The following is a 21,528-nucleotide window of genomic DNA, read 5'->3' on the forward strand; positions in this document are numbered from 1 at the left end:
CAGTCCCTTCCACCTGCATCTTCAGAGCACATAAGAATCCCAAGAAGCTGTTAACACTGAAACTTGTTTTCTTTAATAATGTCTGTTCTTCTGCCTAGAATACAGGCTTGACTTTACGGAAAACCTTAAAATTGAAACATATGTCCAACCTGAAGGTTGTTAACTATGAAATCTGTCTGTACTTTCCAAAAATTAAATTTCTTCAGGATGATTTGGAACCATCTGGGTTCTACTTCTAGCTTTAATGTTAAGGCATTGTGAATAGCATTCAGGCATTACTTAGTATTTTTGTGCTGATATTGAAATGGGGATTAATAGTCCCTACTTCAAAATAGCTTACATAAATTAAAAAATAAACATGTTAAAAGATTCTCTGGAACAGTCAGGTAAAACATCAGGCAAGTTTGCTTAGTCTTCTCCAAGTGGAGGATTATTTTTGCTGCAGAAGTATCTTGTGCCAAGTAGATTACTAACAAAATAAGGATCGTACCTTCTGCTCTAGTACAAAGCCATAGCAATAGCATGGAGGGGAGAACAGGAAATGAAAGAGAGCGCAGGCAAAGAAAAGGAGGGGAAAATAATTGAGGAAAGTAAATTGACAGAGATGCAAAGACAGAGTGATTGTACAAGGGGAGAGTATAAGAAAAGCCTGAGAGAAATAAGGAGAAAGAAATAGAAGGGTCCAGAACAAACTGGGAGAGGAAGTCAGCTGTTAATAATAGTGAAATCAGGGTTTCCCGGGTTCTCCTTGACCCTGAAGTTCACTTGATATGTTATCATTTTGGTAAAATATATTTTGGTGAATTTCTCAGCATTGTTATTATGTGGCTAGTACTGAAGTCATCCCATGTTTGGAATCTTATTTACTACATGTTCATAAATAGAGCTGTGTAAAAATTGAAGCTGTGTAATATGCAAGACCTCATTTTAAAAATACTTTTGCATACTCTAATGGAGTTCCATTGTTACAGCATGCCTATACCATGCCTGGTGTAATGGGGTACTGGACTGATAGTGCTACTACCATACCAATAACAGTAGTCAATGGAAGAGAAACCCTGACGTTTTCCTTTAAATGGCTTTCCCCTACTTTTTTTGCTACTATAGATTTTAAGGCTTCTAGCCCTTCAAAATAATTCAAAAGTCAAATGGATCCTGTGAGCTCACAGTCAGTTTTTTTTGAGATGGACAAACTGATGTCATAGGGAGCCTGGTTTGGCATCAAATCACACAGACGATGAGCTTTTTGGCATGCTGTGTTGTATAGCATTATCATCTCTGCCGAATACCAGGGGAGCAGATGTTCCTCGGGTGGCCCCAGGCTGGTAGGCATCATATGCGTACTTGACAAAATTCTACAGAGCAGGCTGTTTGAAACATTTTGAGACTCCCATGTCCTGTCTGCTCAGTGCTGTTTGGCGTCTGGTTTGACCTGGCACCTCTTCAAATGAGCTCAAATCAATTAATATATGTTGCTGAGCTTAATCAGGTCCTGGCCAAGACCTGTGGCAACAAAGAATCATAGAATCATAGGGTTGGAAGGGACCTCTGGAGATCATCTAGTCCAACCCCCCTGCCACAGCTGGGTCACCAAAAGCAGGTTGCACAGGAACACATCCAGGTGGGTTTTGAATGTCTAGAGAGACGGAGACCCCACCACCTCTCTGGGCAGCCTGTTCCAGTGCTCTGCCACCCTCAAAGAAAAGAAGTTCCTCCTCATGTCTAGGTGGAACTTCCTATGCTCAAGTTTGTGCCCATTACCTCTTGTCCTGTCCCCGGGCACCACTGAAAAGAGCCTGGCCCCATCCTCCCGACACCCACCCTTTAAGTATTTATAAGTGTTGATAAGATCCCCCCTCAGCTGTCTTTTTTGCAGACTGAAGAGACCCAAATCCCTCAGCCTTTCTTCATAAGAGAGGGGTTCCAGTCCCCTAGTCATCTTGGTAGCCCTTTGCTGCACCTTCTCCAGCAGTTCCCGGTCCTTCTTGAACTGGGGAGCCCAGAACTGGACACGGTACTCCAGATGTGGCCTCACCAGGGCAGAGTAGAGGGGGAGGATGACCTCCCTCGACCTGCTGGCCACACTCTTCTTGATGCACCCCAGGATGCCATTGGCCTTCTTGGCCACAAGGGCACATTGCTGGCTCATGGTCATCCTGTTGTCCACCAGGACTCCCAGGTCTCTTTCCACTGAGCTGCTCTCCAGGAGGTCAGCCCCCAACCTGTCCTGGTGCATGGGGTTATTCCTCCCCAGGTGCAGCACCCTACACTTGCCCTTGTTGAATTTCATAAGGTTCCTCTCTGCCCAAATCTCCAACCTGTCTAGGTCTCTCTGTATGGCGGCACAGCCTTGTGGTGTGTCAGCCACCCGTCCCAGCTTTGTGCCATTGGCAAACTTGCTGAGGGTGCACTCTATCCCCTCATCCAGGTCATTGATGAATATATTGAAGAGGACTGGACCCAGTACTGACCCCTGGGGAACACCACTCGCCACTGACCTCCAACTGGACTCTGTGTCCCTAATCACTACCCTCTGAGCTCTCTCTTTCAACCAGTTCTCTATTCACCTTACTGTCATTCCATCCATGTCCATCCACATTCATCTAGCCCACTCTTCCTAAGCTTCCCTATGAGGATGCTGTGGGAGATGGTGTCAAACATCACCAAATAGAGAATGTTATCTGGTGTGTAGTCACAATCTTTGGTATTAAGGTCCACATTATTTGAATTTTTCTGGTAGAGAAGGGAGAGAATTTGTATATGACTGGGTGACAAATACAGAACATCAGGTTTTCAGTGTTCGGAATCAGGTGAGCCTTGTGGCTCATGGGAAGTTTTTAAGTCCTCTTCTTTTGATAGTTGTGCCAGAATTAGGACCAGACAGGCATCATGTTTAGGAGTGATGCTATAGACAGACTCTAAAAAAGGAAAGGTATTGTTCCTAACTGTATGAGAAAGAAGAGACTGCTCCTGTACTTAGGAGTCTGGGACAGGTTGGAGAATGGTACTATTGGTTATTCACAGCAGAGCAGAATATATAGCCTATTACAGCTAATATATAGCTATATATTAATATGGCTATATAGCTAAGTTTTTTATACATTTTGGTATGGCAGTTTATATCTTACTCATGTGTGTATGTATCCTCATAAGAGGAATGTGGAAGCACAGGTAGGAGAAACTTCTAGTCCAAATGAATAAATCCAGGGGTGGCTGCACTAAAAAGTAACAGACATTTCCTGAGAGAATGGACAGTGAGTAGTAGATTCAATGAACAATTCCTTTTATTTATCCTCCATTTCCCTTATCCCACCCCAGCAGCTCCCAAAGCCCCTTCTTGCAGAACAGGAGAGAGCCCATGCTGTAGTCAGTCTGGACCTGTGTATGCACTGGCTGGCAGGCGGTGTTTGTGCACAGAATTATCTAGCTGACTGTCAAAAACAGAGTATTAAACAGCTGAGCTCAACCTGCACCCTCAGTCCAAGGATGAATACCGTATTTCTCTCTTCTACCCAGCTGCAAGTTCTCACAGGACCTATAGAAACATTTTTAGGACAGCTTCTCCTTTGAGACTGGTTCAAACAGGCCTGGATGCAGTGATCTTTTGCGGGTAGGGAGAAGGGGGCATAATAAAAACCTGAAGATACATATCTTGTTCTTTTATGTGACCTAGGTAAAAATGAATCAAAAACCTTAATTGTTTGTGGATTTAATGAGCAGAATAGGATCCTTATAAGATCAAGAAAGATAATGAATTCTCACTGGGAAGAGAAAATGGTTAGAAAAAAAAATATGAAGAGTGCTACTGAAAGACTGTGGATGTCTTCACGTCACAGTGCAAATCTGAGACTGTCTTAAAAAAGGCTGGCTGTCTGAAAGAGTAAATGCTCGGTATTCTCTGATAACAGAAACCACCGAGTACGCTATGTAATGGTTTAAAATGAAAGTGATGTTTTAAAATGAAAAAGATTAACTGATTCGCTGAAAAGGTCAGATGGAAGAACAAAGGCTACATACAAGCTGCTGTATTGTTTTTTAAGTATTTACCCAGTATGGATTACCATTTATCTACCATTTCATTATTTACGTTAGATGAACATTTATCTAATGTTCTTTTTGAAAAGCAAACAAGAAAAACAAGCTAACAAACCAAACTAATTGAACAATTTGAATTGTTGGTGCTTTTGGAATTTTATTAGGACTGCTCTTTTTGTGCAAAGAGAAAATTAGGGGGGAGAAAAGGACTAAGACAAAAGATCATTAAGGAAGTATTCTCTCAAGATGCATTTGGCAAGGGTTCCAATGTTTTGCTTGTTCAGTAAATGAGCCTCAAAATTTCTGATAGATGTTTCATATTAATGGTAGGAAGCAGGTATAGTGAATCCCATATTCCTAAATTAAGTAAAGCAGTTCAGGGAAAGTAATGTTCTGCCCTGGGATTATTAAGTATTGCTTTCCTTTGTGCATCTCTATTCTGAATTTGAAGACTGAGCCTTTTAATGGTTTCCAGTAGTTATGCAGAAAATCCATAATACACCGAGGAATAATCCATAATACACCTACTACTAGGCTTTAGCCATGCTTTTATTAATCTAGTAAATGTTTTTCTTCCCCACCCACTGAAGTGTACTCATAAGGTTTCAAACACTCAAAACCAACTTATTGGAATTGAATTTGTGTAACTTGTGTTCTTATAGAACTCTGATAAATGTTGCATCTTACTGGGTTTCTGATATGATTCGTCTTTTTTTAATTTTCATGTTTGGTGTAATATCAGTAAGCGTTATTTTTGTTTCTTTGTTTCTCAACCAGTGTTTCTATTTCTTTTGTGTTTGACAGAGAATGAACTGGCAACCCCACCTTTAGATGGCATCATCCTTCCAGGAGTGACAAGACAAAGCATTTTGGATCTGGCACGCAACTGGGTGGGTGTTTTGACCTTGGCAGTAACGGTTTCAACTATCATGTTATAATATCGACAAAAGTAAGCATTCCTGGTGCTCAGTATCTTGAAACTCAACTGATCTGGCCAAATCTCTTAACCGAAATAGGAACTAAGGGCATGCTAATTCATAGATTCCCAGCAACATCATCAGAATACCCACACCTGTCACACAGAACAATACCGAGCTTGTTAAAGTAGCTCCATGTAGTATTCAACATGAAAATTCTCATTAAATCCACTGGTACCAGCAACTTAAAGCAAGGAAACAATTACCGTGCATGACCGCAGCCATCCTTCAGTCATCAGCACACTCCTTCTCCACTTAGTTCTCATGGTTTCACCCTTATTTCTAATAAGTAGCATGCAGCCTAAAATCCGGCCACAGTCTTGAAGTCATCTGTCTGCCTCCAGATTCCAGTTCTGTAGTGTAGCCATACAAATACTTATTTGGACACTTGAGGCTACCTCGTATCTTGAAATGCGTCAGACTGTTCACTCGGCCTGTACCATACTCAAAGGTTTTATCGCAGCTTGGATAAGAGTACTATACAGCCAACGGCTTATCAAGCCCAGTATCCTGTCTCCTGGTTCTGGCCAGGCTTAGGTTTAGGGAGGAGTAGCAGGAATGACACAGGCAAGTGTGATACTTTCTCCTTGGTATTAACTCAACTTCCAATCACCTGTAGCCGAAAGACTTCCTGAAATACGGTTCACAGTTATATCATTTAAATCTAACTTGCAGTGAAGAGACCCGGGCGGGTACTTTGTGTTGCATGTGTGACACTTGTTGACCTGCACCGAACTCTTGTGCATCTTTATTCCTATTGGTACTCCCCTAGTGCAGATATGCACGCACAGTTCTCAGTCCCATCTCCTTTACAAGACAGACAGACATTCCCAGTTGATAGGGCTTGTTTGTGAGATACCAGACTCTCACCTCACTGCTCTTGAATAATTAGGTATCTTCTGCTCTCACGAAGGTTGTTCTCTTCTTCCTGACCTCCATTCCCTAACCTATCTGAAACTCTGTTCGCACGATGTCCCAATAGTATTCTCTCCGAATACTGTGCTGTCCAGAGCTAATCGTGTTTTCTGTTATCATAAGCGTCTCTGTTTCATGTTAGAAAGCTTGTATATAAAACAAGGGCTAAGCTTTAGTTTGGTCTGATAGGACAATAGAGTCCACATAAATTCATGAAAGGAAAATTTTGAAGTTTGATGTTTGTTTTTGTTCTTTAAACACATCCCCTCAATCAGTTGCTGTGCATTCTTCAACACTGGTAGAAGGTAAAACGCTTCCTACGCTAAGACTGTCCAATGTGAATTGCTTTACTCGTACCTGCAGTACAGTTAATTTTTGTATGTGACAGCTGTGTGCAGGCTACAGTGTGAAATTTCACCAGGAATTAAAGAAACATATCACATCTAGTTGCAATTGCGCTATTGCAGGTGGAATTAACAGAATGTATTTTGCTTAAGAATTGTCTGAGAGTGGGATGCAGAGCTGTCTTGACATAATTGAGTAATTTTTGTACAAACTGTAGCACGCTAGAGCCATGAGTAGTCAGATCCTGTGTCGCATCACCCATGACAAATTCTGATGTATTATTCCCTAATGCAATATTGCTATTCTGTACCAAATCAGGAGGAAGTGCCACTTAATCATCAGCATTGTATCTGGCAAACCACTGGCTTCCTTGAAGGTCATTCTTTCGATTAGAGCCTATCTTGTGTGATACTGGGAGGTTTCAAAAGATCATCACAGCCAAAACTTGACTCATTGCCACTAGGCTAATAGTTCTGTTAGAGATGTTTCAACATTGAAAAGAAGAATACAAACCATTTTTAAAGTTTTTACAATTTTTATGGTTGATTCTTCTTGTGCAGGGAGAATTTAAAGTGTCTGAGCGATACATCACCATGAGTGACCTGACAGCTGCCTTGGAAGAGAACAGAGTAAAGGAGATGTTTGGTGCTGGAACAGCTTGTATTGTGTGTCCTATTTCTAAAATTTTATATAAGGGCAAGGTAAGAAAATATATCTTCTTCCCTCACCTTTTTTCTTTCTTTAGAATTTTATCATAATTAATTGCAGCTGACACAAAAAACAAGTTAGAAAAGGAGTGCTGCCAGAGGCTCCTGGGAAGAGGAACAGTGTCAGTATGTTGTTTCTCAAGTGAGTTACTAGAATGTTGTCAGAAGAAAACTTTCCCTCTCATCATCTGGGGTTTTTTAATAGCTAAAATCATAAAATGTCAAATCCTGGGACAAGGAAGAAATAAAAGTTCCCAGCATCTTTGAAAATATAGAAAAATACATTCTCCCATGTTTCCTTTATTGAACATTTTTTCCATAATTAAGGCACCTGGGAAAGGTGAGGATGGGAAGAACTTTTGCAAGGAATCAAGTTTCTGAGCCACTGCGTTCTTTCCTTCTCAAGTTCGTCTCTTCTGCACCCCTCATTGCAGGGAACCAAGCTCTGATGGAAGAGATGTTTCAGTAGGGTGCACAGCTGCTTCCACCTACTCTCCACCATATGGGAGATTTCTCCTGCACAGGTGGAATTCCCCAGGCGTTCAGCCTGTTAAGCTGACTTGATGCTATTTAGCCAGCACAAAGTCAGTTCAGAAGGTTAGTTATTGCATCTGCCTATCTCGATGTGCTTTGTTTCAGTAAGTATGACAAGTACAGTAAACGTCTGTAAGGTGATATTTCTTGAATTAATAAGATGGAATAAATGTATTGGTATTATGAGGTGATAAGATAACATGAGAGATATCAAGATGCTGAGTGATGATAAGTACTATAAATGTACCTGTTGTGTTTCTACATGATATACTTTGAAACGAAATGCTGTATATAGTGTTTCTACTCTTGCCTGTACAATATGCTCTCCATTTTGGACAGATCTTTTGGAAAGCTTAGATTAGCCTTTGTTTAAAAACCGCATTACAATTCAACTAATCCTACTTTTCCCTGGCTCAGCATGGCCTCCTACAAAAAAATGTTACAACAATACTTGCCTACTTGTAAGGAGGGTTAGAAAGCTTGATAAATATTTATTAGTTCTTGGTGACCCTAAGGTATTCATATGTACATAAAGCTATTATTACATATTATTTTCTCTCTCTCTTTCTGCCCTCCCCCACCCCCCACCCCTTTTTATTCAATGTCAGCATTTGCATATTCCAACGATGGAGAATGGACCTCAGGTAACAACCCGTTTCCTGAATAAGCTGACCGATATACAGGTAAGGTGCTTCCTCCTCTTTAACCAGATAAAATAACAAAAGGTGAAAATTTGAAAACAACTGAAAATAGTCTTTTTAATAGTGGTGCTATAGGCACCATTATATAATAATACAGATTCTTTTGTTTGGTGTGGCTATTCAATCAATTTATTATTTTTTTTCCCTTGAGAAAGTACGATATGGATGGAGACTGATATATTTTTTTCCCTATTTGGAAGCTGGATGAGAGTTGTAAGATATTACTGTTATAAGTAAAGTCCAGTACTGTTATATGCTTCTTTTTAAGGGAAAAAATAGATGAAGCATCTTCATAACCATGATCACAAATGAATATAAGCTAAGCAATAAAGAGATGGGTGAAGCGGTAAGCACTCACTAGCAGGAGCCAGCTGATCACCATTTCTGTTTCTCAGCATCTTTCCAATCACACGGTCACTTCTTGTTCTTAAAACAGTTCCTTCCTCTGTGGTCTGCCAAATATTAAGGTCTATTTGGAATCTGTTTGACCTGATCTGGACATAGGAGTCAATACCACTTCAGTTAAAGTCAATGATCAGAACATGATGGTCCTTCTTATTTAGATTGCCTGTTTTCCTTATTTAGCATAGTTTGTGGTGTGGGGTATTTAGGGATAGAAGTAGGTTTTGGCAAGTTACAAGCCCCTCTATTTAAGATCTGAAAGCAGCTCCTTGGCAGTATTGTCATGATTTCTTCAAATCAAGTCTGATGGTTACTGTTCTACATTCTAAGCTTTTGGCCAAGAGGTTCTTAGATTTGCTACTAAAATTTTTATCTTCCTGCCGTAAGCCCTGAACTAAGAATCTTCTTGAAAGATTGTGAGATGCAGCGTACCACACTACAACTCTGTGAATACCATAAAATACTCAGATATTTTTAAGAAAGAGTCCTGAAATTTATTGTTTTTCTTTCTGTTTTACGGGCCCTTTACTAGTGTGTGGAAATAATCTGGCACAAGGCTCTTCTGATGAGACCCCAAACAAAAACTACGCATGAATTGCAGTCTGCTGTCATATGTTGACCCACCTAAAATCCCATTCATTGGGATGGATGGATGGTGATGATTTTGCAATATATGTAAGGGCCTTCAACAATTTGTGTTCAGTTTGAGTCTCCACTGATCACTTTTACTTGCAGTCGCTAGAAGAATGGCTTGTGAAATCCAGAATTCTTTTTCAGAAGGCAACACTGGAACATGTGTCTTTCTCCCTTGGCCAATAGATAGTGAGTGAATTATTAAGATAAATTTATCCAGCCTGCTCTCTGAGGCTTCCTCCCATGCCTTCCCTGATCACCTTGCTTTTCCACTCCCAACCATGGCTCAGAAGGAGACAGAAAAAGTGAGGGTTTCTTCTAACCATTATCTTTCTCGGACCTTTTCACTTTACAACTATGCATATGGACCTTTTCATCTTAAAACTATGTACATAGCAAGTGTTCATTAGTTACTTGCCAAGAGTAAATCCATCACTCTTGGAAAGTGCTGGACTATTACGTAGATGTTTACTTCTGGGTTTTCTTCCTTCTTTAAAGAAGCCAGGAGTGTTAGAACACTTCGTTTATTAGAAACATGATTTTAGAGAGAATGATGGCTGCTTCTCCCTTGAGAGCTTGCTGATTGTGTTTCTGCACTTTCCTGTCTGTGAAGAGATGAGCTCATATCCAAATGGACCCCAGGTTGTCATACAGCAAACAATGCTGTAACACACAAAATGTAATATATAATATTCTTTAAATGTCAGGGGAGTTTTCAGGATCTTTCACAAAGATCTTTTATATATTCGGCCAGGAGGGGGAAAAATAGGATCTCTTTGCAGTATCATTGGACTATTTGCACTATCATTCGGACAGCCTGAGGCTGCTGTTCCAAGGAACGTTCAAGTTCTGAAGAATAAAATGCAATGGAAATTACAGCCAAACACAGCTTTGGTCTCTGTGCTGTGCTGTTGCCTGAACTAGGGCGTTGTATCCATTTAATGTTGGACAACGGACATTTGTAAAAAAGTAAAAATTCTCAGTACCAGCATTGTCCTGCATTTGAACCTGTGAAGAAGAGGTGCAAGGCTCCATATCCAATATCATTATACTGATTCCCTTGTGTACAATACATGCTTGTTTAACATTTTCAGATTATCTTCGTTATTGTGTTTCCAAGTCTGTTTTCATGCTGCTCATTGTTCTTTTGCAAGTCTTCTGTGTTCAACAGCATTTCTTTGGATTTGAACAGCTGTTCAGTGGAACTAGAGCTAGAGTGACAAATTAGAAACTCATGGGCAGAACTGATTCCATTTCTCATGCCATTTGAGAGACACAGTAGTAGCACTGCAATATACATTTCCCTTCCTATGACTGGGTGGAAATCATGATTGCTAAAGGCTGATCAAGATTTTAGATTAAATCATTTACATTGTATACAGTAATGGTGTGCTTATGAATGAATTAGTCATAGTACACTGTCTTCTATAACCGCTTGAGTTAGATTTAGAGATGAGATTCTTTTCTCTGGGAATACACTCACTGCAATACCACTCAGATGTTTTTGTGGTTTTGCTTTCCACGCTTTGAGAATAAACAAGCTTTTGCTACACCCTTTAAAGTGTAGATCAGGATGCAACTTTGAAGGGATGGATAGAAGGTAAGACATATTGTTTATACTACATGATATAAAATACATTTAAACACTGCAGTCAAGTCAGCAGTGAACAGATATTCAGTCAAAACCCCTATCTTTCTCAAAGTTGCACAGTCTAAATGGGTAGACCAGTGGAAAACAACCAGGGAAAGAGAATGGACGCGTTAATTTTTACAAAGCAGGACCTGTGGAGGAGAAATAAGGGATGGGATTGACTAGCCTGAGGTCACAAAGCCTGTGACAGAATCAGTAAAGGAAGCTAAATCTGCTTTTATTTCCAGAATGGAAACATCTTGATTGTGGTATAACAGCTTCATTTCCCTTTTAATTCTGGAAACAGGTTCAAACCATAGTCAAATGGCAACTCAGACCAGCCCTTGCAATTTCTGAAGTCAGCATCAGAGCATTAGGTGATACTACCACCTAAAGCGAGCAAAATTTACAAATAATCCCCTAGCCTTTGCCTGCTTTATGATTTGGGGAGGTAGAGGTGCCACCTTTTCTCTGAGAAGGAGTAATATGAAGGTCAAAGACATCTCTTTTTTTCTCCCTTTGCCCTGATCCTCAACAAAATTGCCTCACATTAGGGTAATCCAGTGCTTTGTGGTTAAACTAATGATAATCTGCTTTTCCTTGGTTAGAATTCCCAAGGCAACCACACTGACATCTGGGAATGTAAACTGGAAATCCTTTGAACAAGTAGTTCATCCAAGGTCCTGTGTAGCACCATAGCAATGTTTAGTCCACATCACAGACTACAGAACAGGTGCAGCAGAATTAGCAATGAAAAGAAAAAGTAGATGTGATAAATGCGGAGGTCATTTAGAGGCTTTACCTGCTGGAGTAAAGTGTAAAAGGCCAAAGCAAACTGAATTTCATTCCCTTTGTGGATCCAGAAGTGTGTTTTTTCTGGCTCAGCCTGATTTGGAACCATTGCCTTTTCCCTGCTTTCTTGTCCCTTTTTTTCCTTTCCTGATGATGCAGAACCTGGATTAAAGGAACTTCCTTTTATCCTCTCTGGAGAAATCATCATCAAGTGATCTTTCCAGGCTACATAAAGCCTCTATAAACAGTCTTTATTCCTTGGAGGAAAGTGTTTTCAAGCTCCCTGAACACGGTACTACGAAGGAAAGGGCTCCCAATTTACATCTGCTGCTAGTCTGTCTGCCTCTACTTTACTTAGATACTTGAATCTTATGCGCCTTTTTGGGGTGCTCTGGAGCATTGTTTACAGGGCTGGTGACAAAGAGCTTTAGAACACGGAGCCAGTTGAACAACCAAAATTTCTGCCTTGGGACTGTATCCTCCCCTGGAAGGGATAGAGCTCTATGTGGTGGGTTGCCTTCATTTCTGCCTGGTGATCCTGTTGGTTTGCATACAGAAAGATGACTTGTTTGAGTTGTGTTATAATTCTCTGTAATTGTACTCTGTGGTATTTGAGATGGGTTTTATTTCACATTCAATCAGAATGCTGTAATAAAAAGCCACCTTGAAAAGAAAAAGAAATAAAAACAAATGTGTTTGTTGATTGGAGCTTGAGCAGGGGCATACTTATGAATGAATTAGTGAACTGACCTCAGGGAATAACTGTATTAAATAGATGGAAAGCTCTAGTGAAGCAGGACTTTTCTCTATCATCTCTAGTGAGTATCAGTATCACCCCTTCCTAGTCTATGTATTGTTAGATGGATAAAGCTTCAAGCTATGTTTAGGCTTTGCTCAAATCAAAGACAGAAGTAAAGGCGTAAGAAATAATCTAAACTTCTATCAGGGTGGTGGATATGAATCTTTCTGGGGACAGACCTAAGAAGTTATCATAATTGTACACTGTTACTTTCAACTTTTATTCTTAAACTCCATTTTTGTTTTGTTTCAGTATGGAAGAGAAGACAGCGATTGGACAGTGCTGGTGTCATGAAGGTGGAAGAGTTGAGACCCTTCAGACAGAGCAGACATGATAACTTCTGTAGCTGCCTGTGCATAGCATAGTTTCTGTACAAATTTGCTCCCCAGGATGATTGTTTCCACAATCTGGCGAATGTGAACACAATCATTTTGATTTCAACTGTAATCCTTCCGGTAGAAGCCTGTCTTCTTGGTAGAGGTGCTAAATGTTAGCAATACAACTTTCCTAATGATTTCCTTAGTGCCTCCTTGTGTCTTTTGTACAGCCTAAAAACTGCTCTTCAACTGCTCTTCAGTTTGTTTTGGTTTTTTTAACTGCCATTCCCATTGTCACATAACACAAAGATGTTGCCTGTTAGTTGGCCACAGGGTTCTATTGATGTTATTTTGCCTTTTTCTCTGTGTGGGGAAAACACTTTAAGTTTAGCCATAAGCTCTTCCCTTTCATACTCTGCTTGTATGGGAGATTCCTGAGTTTGCACAGCCCTCTAGGATACTGTGTCAAATAACAGCTCTGTCCTTTAGGCCAAAATCCTCCAAGTTGATCTAGCCTGCAATAGGCTCCCTGTTGGGCTATTGCCTTTCCCTCCATGGGGATACACTGTGGCTGCTTGGGCACTGCATACCTCCCTCATAGTTTAATACATCCTTCCATACAGGATTTACAGGGCTGGGCCAGGCCCTGCTCAGACAAGAATCACCCTTTGTCTGGCCTAGCACAGAGCTGGGCACTGCGGCCACAGCGCTGCCTTCCGAGTGAATGTCTAGAAAATAAGATTAGACAACTGTGGCTGTGAAAGTTGAACCACTCCTCAGAGCAACCTAGCCTTTAGATCGAGGAATTTCTTTCGACGTCCAGTCACATAATTTAGATCCGCAAAATGTTTTCCTTGTCCCCTTCACCACTTGCTATGAAATGTATCCAGCCTCCGTTGACACATGTGTACCTTAATAGGGCCTTCCTATTAAGGAACGAGCTATGTTGTCAGCTGAAAATACCTAGCACAAGAAGGAAAGAGATTTCATTCAAACCCCAGGTTTGTCCTGATTAAGCACATACTTCTTCATTCATATACTGCTACTCTTTCACATGCAGTCCTAATACTATTTGAAAGCAACATAGAGCATGTAGCCCATAATCAGGGAAATAACTTCTGCAAATGTGCGCTAACAATTATACTGTAATATTTATTAGATTTCTCTTCTTGCACACGGCTTTGTCGAACAGCTTTAAGATATCTCTTGCCAAAAAGGATCACCATATTCTGTGTCAATGTTCCAAAGTGCTACTTCAGTGTAAAACTGGTGGAACTTTATTAACACTAATGGAGTCCTATAAGAAGTAAAAGTGAAACACTTATTGCCATAGTTTGCAGTAGAGATGAACCAGTATTAAGGGAAATATTTAGCACTTTATTATATTTAAGACCCAACAGTATCTCTCCCATGCATTGTAAGTCCTTTGTAGTTACGGGCATTTGTTAACATTTTAAAACATTCTAACAGATTAAAAAGGCAAAATGTAATTTCTAACAGACCATCCATGCCTTACGCAACTGCTAAAAAGCAGCCTTATGTCTTTCTTGTTAATTTTTGGTCGGATTTTAAAGACAACACCTACTTAACTATCACTTTCTTTTGCTCCCTCAAATCATGACTTTTACTGTCTTTCACTGTGGTCCAATCTGATCTTTTAATGAAGAACAGTTGAAGGTTCTCTCTGACAATGTAACCATTGTTAAAATTTATTAGATAGTTTTCTCTTTAGAATACAACCGCAAGCACAAAGTGTTGCTTCGCTTACAGTAGCCATAGTATTGTGTGTCTGCTTTTCTGACCATTTGAGTCTATTTCGTGTCCTGGTCTTTGTTCACTGTGTATTATAAGCTGCTGGGTAGTCTTTCTTTTTTATTTAATTATATGGGTGGAAAAATTAACACGAGGAATATGTCAAGATGCAACGTGGGGTAGAGAGTTTTATCCAATGAGACAAGTATCATAATTAAAGAGTGCCTTTAACTAGAGTGTGGCATGGAGCTCTCTAAAGATTATGTAATGAGCAACCACATGTGGCTTCCTGGTACTGAACTATCTAATCTGTCCCCTTGTGTTCATCTTAGATTTAGCAGCAAAAGGAAAAGTGGAAATATCTAATTTCAGATGCACGGCAAAGCGGTTGTATGATACCTTAACATCTCAGGATGTTGATAGCGATGACAGGTATCGTATGTCAAAAATCCCGAAGAAGGCATCAGTATACCAGCAGTAATCTATTCACTAGTCAGAATGAATAAGGACCAGTTAGTAGAATTATTTTACTGTGGTGTAAACTTAAAAGTTGTGTAAAACGCCCCTTAAATTGGATGCAAGTAATTTAATGTGAGGAAACCAGATGTTTTCATTTATTGTGATTTGCACTGTTTCCTGCACTGACCAGAGAGACACCTTTCCTTTTACTGCACATTTTGAGCCAATGGAGATTTCAGAATGATGAGAGTTGAAACTGGAGTGACCCACAGAAATGCACAGACTTTTGTAGAAGAGAAGAATGAGAACAATGTAGTGTGTATGTTAACTGTTGTCTTTAGCATCCTGGTTAATTGCTTTACTCCGGCTGTGTCAACTCAAAGCGGTGCTTGTTTCCAAATGAGATTCAAGCGAATAGGTTCTAGATTTTAAACGTTAAAGCATAAATAAGGGAGCTGATGGGTGAGTATAATACAGGAAATTCTTCTGATGTCGCATGCTGTTCTGCCACTGCTTTTTTATCCTGTTAACCAAAGGAAAGAAATAATATGTGTAAATAATAGTGAGTATTTGGTATTGCATTCTTCCTATTTTTGCCTGTAAAATTTAGGAGGGAACTGTGATATTCCCTGAGCTAATAATAGATTGTAAAAGAACATCTGCACATCTTTTCTCCATGTGCCCTATTTGTTTAATTGCAACGGATTTACATAGAAAGAGTATGGTACATCATAACTAGGCAATTATCTATTCTTCATCACTTAGTTATGGTTCTGCTAATTGATCATTTAAGACATAAGATACTCTAACATTAGGAGAATTTGAGACTGTTCAAAAAAGATCAACAAATTAATATTGTTGTGTGATATTTGCATAATTGGCTGCAATTATTTAATGTTTAATTGGGTTGATCAAATGAGATTCAGCCTTTCACATGCTTATGTTTTACAAACACTGGTACTTTAAAATGATAATAATGAACTCTCATTTTTGTATGTTCTTTCTTCTCCCCTTCATTCTTTTGATTATTATTTTCAGTATTGAGCATGTCCTTAATTTTCAGTTTGGTGAGCGTGATTCATGCATAGGAAAGAAGTCCTTCAAATGAGAGGACTTTGCATGAAACAAGCATTTCATACAAGCTGTTCTGATGCCAGGAGTTATGGCTTCAGCAACTGGCATCACTTAACTAGATTTCTAACTGCAAGGAGGGCAAATTCGCTGAGAATTTACAGTGACAGGCTCTGGTGAGAATGCTAATAAAGTTTCCTGCTTAGGGTAGATAAACTGGTTTGTCTGTAGCAGTGCAAAGCAAACATGGTTTTTCTGGGATACAGAAGGGAAGTCTGATAAGACGAAACCAAGATAGTGAGAGATCTCTCTGCCCAGCCATTGTTTACACCTGTTCAACTGTCTCAAGCCAAAAAGCAGTTGTCCTCCACTCCTCCTCTTTCCAGAGAAACCCTTGTTTTGGGTTTACCTAATTCAACAGAGAGATACCATTGATCCTCTCCTATATACTTATTTTATACTTATTTTTCCTCAGGCATGAAGAATGGTAATTTGGAAAAATGTGATATCTGGAGTGCAAATTATTTGAAATGCCTGTCTAACACATGGTTTTCCAAGGAGGTAGACAGAAAAACAGCTGGGACTGATCTCATAGCCACCTAATTAGAGGAGAAACCCTCTCGAATTCAATGGCCTCTCCACAACGATCTGCATAATCTCAAGAGATTGCTTAGTGTGAACTGTCTGTTGATAGTGCCTTGCAATGAAATAGAATACAGAGATGGTAGCACAGCCTGCCAGACTATGGCACATTGGCACTCTCTGCATGGGATTCACCCTGCTGATGGTAAGTTTTAACGTCCCAGTGGCAGGCTTGTATACTGGGAGGAGGGCAGGTGTAAATGGTGGCTGAGCGTGCCCTGAGGTGGGCTGTTCCTTGCTATCTTTCTTTCCCTTCCACACAGACTTGGAACACCTTTTCCCCAGCCTCTTATCACGATGCTGCTAAGTCTCATACCTAAATGTGACCATTTAAGCAAATTTTGCATTCTTTTTGCTTTTAGCAGTAGTGGCAGTTTAAAAAACAGAAGTATTTGGTTCATCTTGAAGTTGTTCAGGGATCAGACTTGCACTTCACCACCTGTGCACGTGTAATGCCTGAACAAACTGCCACTGACGTTGTGACCCTGGACAAGTTATCCAACCTCTTTGTAAGTGCAGAGTAGTAGTACTGCCACTTATACCTCTTTTAACTCCGATTCAAACTTTTGCATAAAAAGTTATTTCATACAGATCAAATAAGCTTTCTAGAAAGCTTCTTAAGCAGCAGAGAGAGATGCCATGTAAAGTCCAGTATTTCAAGGATTGATTTAGAGTGGAAGTATTTTGATTATGCAGGAGAAAAACGTTATTTGAATGAGAAATATATTTAAGGTTTGCTGTATGAACCCACAAACAAGCAAAATATATAGTTCAGAACATAAAGTAGCTTACAGAAAGATCTTGAGAAGAGAATTCACCTCCCAAACAGTGCTGTCTTATTTAAAAGTGATGCTTGAAAGAAGCATTGTACCTATCAATGTAGAGTCATTAGATTACAACTATTCTAGAGGTACACTTTGTCATGTAGCACTGAGACAGACCTCTTCATCAACCTCAACTACGCATTTTCTGAACTGCAATATTTAGCAAATGGTAAGTGTCAGAGAGCTGTGTTTTACTGTGTTTTGCCACTGTTCTCAAGATTTGGAAAAATAATTCATAGATCCTAAGTTATTTAAGCTGAGTAACTTCCTAATAAGTATTCATATTTTTAGTCATAATAGCCAAAGAGAGTACTGGTATTACATTGATGAAAAATATTGTTGTTGCAATCCTTCTGTCCATGCCTTGCTTTAAGCATGATGATCATAAGTGGGAATTCCAGGGTATTTTCCCTGACTGTGCAAAATCTGAGTGCCATCTATAGCATACTTGGCAAATACATCCTGAACTCCATAAACGAAACTGACTTGTCCATTACCTTGAGCTAGAACAGTCAAGTACGTTAGGGCTTAGCAGATGTGGAGCAATGCTGAATTAGAATAGTCAAGAATACTTCAAATTTAACAAAATTTTGGAATTAGTAGCTCAGATAGATAGATAGAAATAAATCTCACTGACCACGTTAGCAAGGTTAACCACACCCAAATATACTAAAAAAAACAGTGTTTAAATTCACTAGATCCTCATCCCTTTCTCTGAACATGAATTTATACTGTTTGCTTATCTTAAAACTTAATTTATTATGTCTGATTTTTACCACAATCCTGAATTCTCATTACATGCTTTTAAAAAAGAATCTTAAATCTCATGTTCATAGGAAGATCTTAAGGAGGATTTAAGACCTTGATCTAGAGTTTTAAAGTCTTTAAAATATCTGCTGGATAAAGTTAAGGTAGAAAAAGCGAAGGCAACTTTGTGGAAGTAATTAACTACAGTGTTCCAAATGGTTTTCCAACATTGATAATTTTTTGTTTTTGCCAAAGAGGTATGCAGGGAATAGAGGATAAAATAAACGTAGTGGGTTTTTTTTTTTTTTCTAAGCAAGAGTTGGGAAAGTTTCTAAGAGCTGGTTCTCTTAATAATGCCAACTCTTTATAGGACTTGATTCGGTCAGGCTTGGAGCAGTCATTTAAGTGTGAGATGGAGGAGCTCAGAAGTTACTTCAGACGGTACTATCTTGCAGGAACAGATTTTTGTTCATTTTATGATCACAGCAATCGAGATATGAACAAGGAATCTTTTAAATTTTGCACCTTTTCACAAAAATTTTGCTTTTCATTTTAGACTTCTGATACAGTATCACTGAACTATTATCTTAAAATATCATGTCTCAGTAGATTATGAGAAGAAAGCAAACATTCTTATTCTTTATGTAACCACCTTCTTGCTGGTGATTGCTATGCCAAATCCTCTCTTCGTTATGATTTGGTCACCACTAGAATTGTGACCTCTTCAGGTGAAATAAAGGTTTTTTTCTCTACTGTGCCCTACTAGAGCACTCTCCGTTTTTTAGTAAGTACTAAGTGCTTGCAGCAAATGCCAGAGCAAAAAGTTAAGTGAAAACTCTTCTGTCTCCAGAACAGGCATGCTAAGGAATGAGAGTAAAACTACCCAGCAAGTCAGTCAAGACAGGAGGTCAGAAGAACGTCATTACCATTCTCATTCAGCCCAAAACAGAGACGACCTAGGTATACCAAATGTCTAGCAGGATGGTAGATTGCTATTTAAGAATGCTTTTACTCAGTTGCTTAAATACTTACATTTGTGCCTACTTTTTCATAACTCGGGCCCTAGTATGTTGACTGAAACCTGCAACATACTTTTATGTGTCATGAAACAGTAAAATATTAGATCAAAACAAACAGGTAATGCTCCAGATCATCTAACAGTGAGAAACTGTTTTCTACAGGTCAGTGGCCTATTCTGTTCCCATAATTTATATTTATTTTCTAATGGCCCAGTAGGTGACTAGAATTGCAAGTAGGAGACAAATATATCATTAGCTCTATCCCATAGTTGAGGATGTTGACAAAGAGTGAAACTATTCCCTCCATCTCCTGGGGAGATGGCTTGGGACTCTAGCTAGGCCGTTGTAGTAGATGGAATGTAAAAGGTTCTTTGCCATGATGGAGACAAGTAAGAGCTTTATCTGAAGCTATCTGCAAAAAATTTCTGTCGAAGCAGTAAATTTGGAAAGACAGATGTCCCAGTCTGCCTGACCTTTGAGGCATTTAGAAGAGTGCAGTAGTAGTTACTGGAATTGTGGCGTATAAGCAGCGGGAAATTAGCAACTTAAAGAGGGAGAAGTAAACACCTCTGAAGGGTCTCTGTTTTCTCAAATGTTAATGTTAACTAGGTATTTTACAAGGATCTGAGCATATAAAAGCAGTAAAGGACAGATGTGTGAAAAAATACTGGATAAACTAAAGGAAACTCTACCTCATTCTTCTCTAAAGGTTTTGTAGAAGCACAATTAAGCGCTCCTAATGGCATTGTTATGTACAGACCATCTGGCATGAAAGAAACACTTTATATTTGTATGTCTATAAATCCTGTAATAACTGTATTTTGCTGGCAGTAGAAACAGTCTATACTATTTGCAGTTTTCCTCATCAAATCTGTAATTATGCAATGTTACTGTCTCCAATAAAGGAATTTAATGGGCACCTGTTTGTGGTATGTTATGAAATCATCATTGTTGAGTACAACTAACTATGCATAATTATCCCATAGATGGGAGCTGTTATGAAATACATTCTTGAAGCCTGGATTAAAAGAAAAAAGAATTACTGAATGAAGTGCGGCATTTAAGAACAGCAGAGCATGATGCAAGTGGTGAGAGATAAGCTAAGTCTATAGGCAAAATGCAAAGCCCATATTCTGCCTCCTGGCCTCCACTGAGGTGTAAGGATATGGCACTCAGAGGGAAGAATGAGGCCTTAACAATGGCAGACATGCATCTACCCTGCCAAGCCTGGAGGCTGAGCCAGTTGTTTCACTTACAGTCAAATGCTGGACAAATCAAGGAGCAAAACTACCTACCTGCTGACCGTGTTGTCATGAAACAGCTTTGAGCACGCCAGGGCTATGTAGCAGTGATTGAACACAGCCACCATTCTAAGACCTTTGGGGCGATGAACTCAAGGGAGAGAAGAAAGCCAGAAAATAACTTTATACTTTGAGCACTTACTTCCCAGGGCAGTTTTGAAGAGTCATTACTCTAAAGTACGCCAGCCAATGGGAAGCCCTTTGAAGAAGGAAAGCTCTGAAAAGTGAGTGTCATTAAAATCTTGACATTTGCCATGTGTAGTAGCTATATTTACCAAAATACTTGACGTATTCCCCCTTTTTAGTGCAGGGAATGCTGTGATTAAAGGTAGTACTGATCCATGCTGTGGTAAAGTACACATCAGGGTAAATTTTCCATCTGGTTTGGTTCTCAGTGACTTCAGAGAAAGCTGGCATGGATACAGGACACTTTAAAGAAACCGTAGACAGGTAAGTACTAAGAGTTGTTAATTACTGCTAGGAGAATGAGCCTAACATGTCAGAATCAGACTTTATTCCTGTTTTTTGGCCTCTCCGCTTTCATCCTAAGGGAACCTTTCTTAACTGTAACTCTAGCTTCAGCTTCAGTAAGACTCAAAACTTGCTTATCCCAAGTAGTAACAATTTGAGGACTGATCCTACAAGGTGCTCTTCTCCCAAGTGAATAAAGACAGGACCAGAGGAAATGGTCTGAAGCTGCGGGAGGGGAGGTTTAGGTTAGATATCAGGAAGAATTACTTTACTGAAAGAGTGGTCAGGCACTGGAACAGCCTGCCCAGGGAGGTGGTTGAGTCACCATCCCTAGAGGTGTTTAAGAAACGTCTAGATGTGGCGCTTCAGGGCATGCTCAAGTAGCAGAGATTGTAGGTTGTTTGGTTGGACTTGATGATCTTAAGGGTCCTCTCCAACCATGAAGATTCTGCAAT

At 39.6% G+C, this 21,528-nt stretch overlaps 1 protein-coding gene across 2 annotated transcripts in view; it reads left to right on the forward strand.

Moving 5' to 3' along the window:
• BCAT1 (branched chain amino acid transaminase 1) overlaps positions 1–12,988 on the forward strand; it is a 58,276-nt gene extending 45,288 nt beyond the window's left edge. Inside the window, exons 8-11 of one of the 2 annotated variants that reach the window (XM_074586144.1) lie at positions 4,840–4,925; positions 6,833–6,973; positions 8,122–8,196; positions 12,723–12,988. In XM_074586144.1, the coding sequence (XP_074442245.1) occupies positions 4,840–4,925; positions 6,833–6,973; positions 8,122–8,196; positions 12,723–12,764 (344 nt within the window). In that variant the 3' untranslated portion in view covers positions 12,765–12,988. The remainder of the gene's footprint in view (positions 1–4,839; positions 4,926–6,832; positions 6,974–8,121; positions 8,197–12,722) is intronic. The other variant, XM_074586154.1, reaches the window with a different exon arrangement.
• Positions 12,989–21,528: the final 8,540 nt, after the last annotated feature.

This window comes from Larus michahellis, chromosome 1, assembly GCF_964199755.1.
Source record: "Larus michahellis chromosome 1, bLarMic1.1, whole genome shotgun sequence".
In the NCBI taxonomy this organism is placed as follows: domain Eukaryota; kingdom Metazoa; phylum Chordata; class Aves; order Charadriiformes; family Laridae; genus Larus; species Larus michahellis.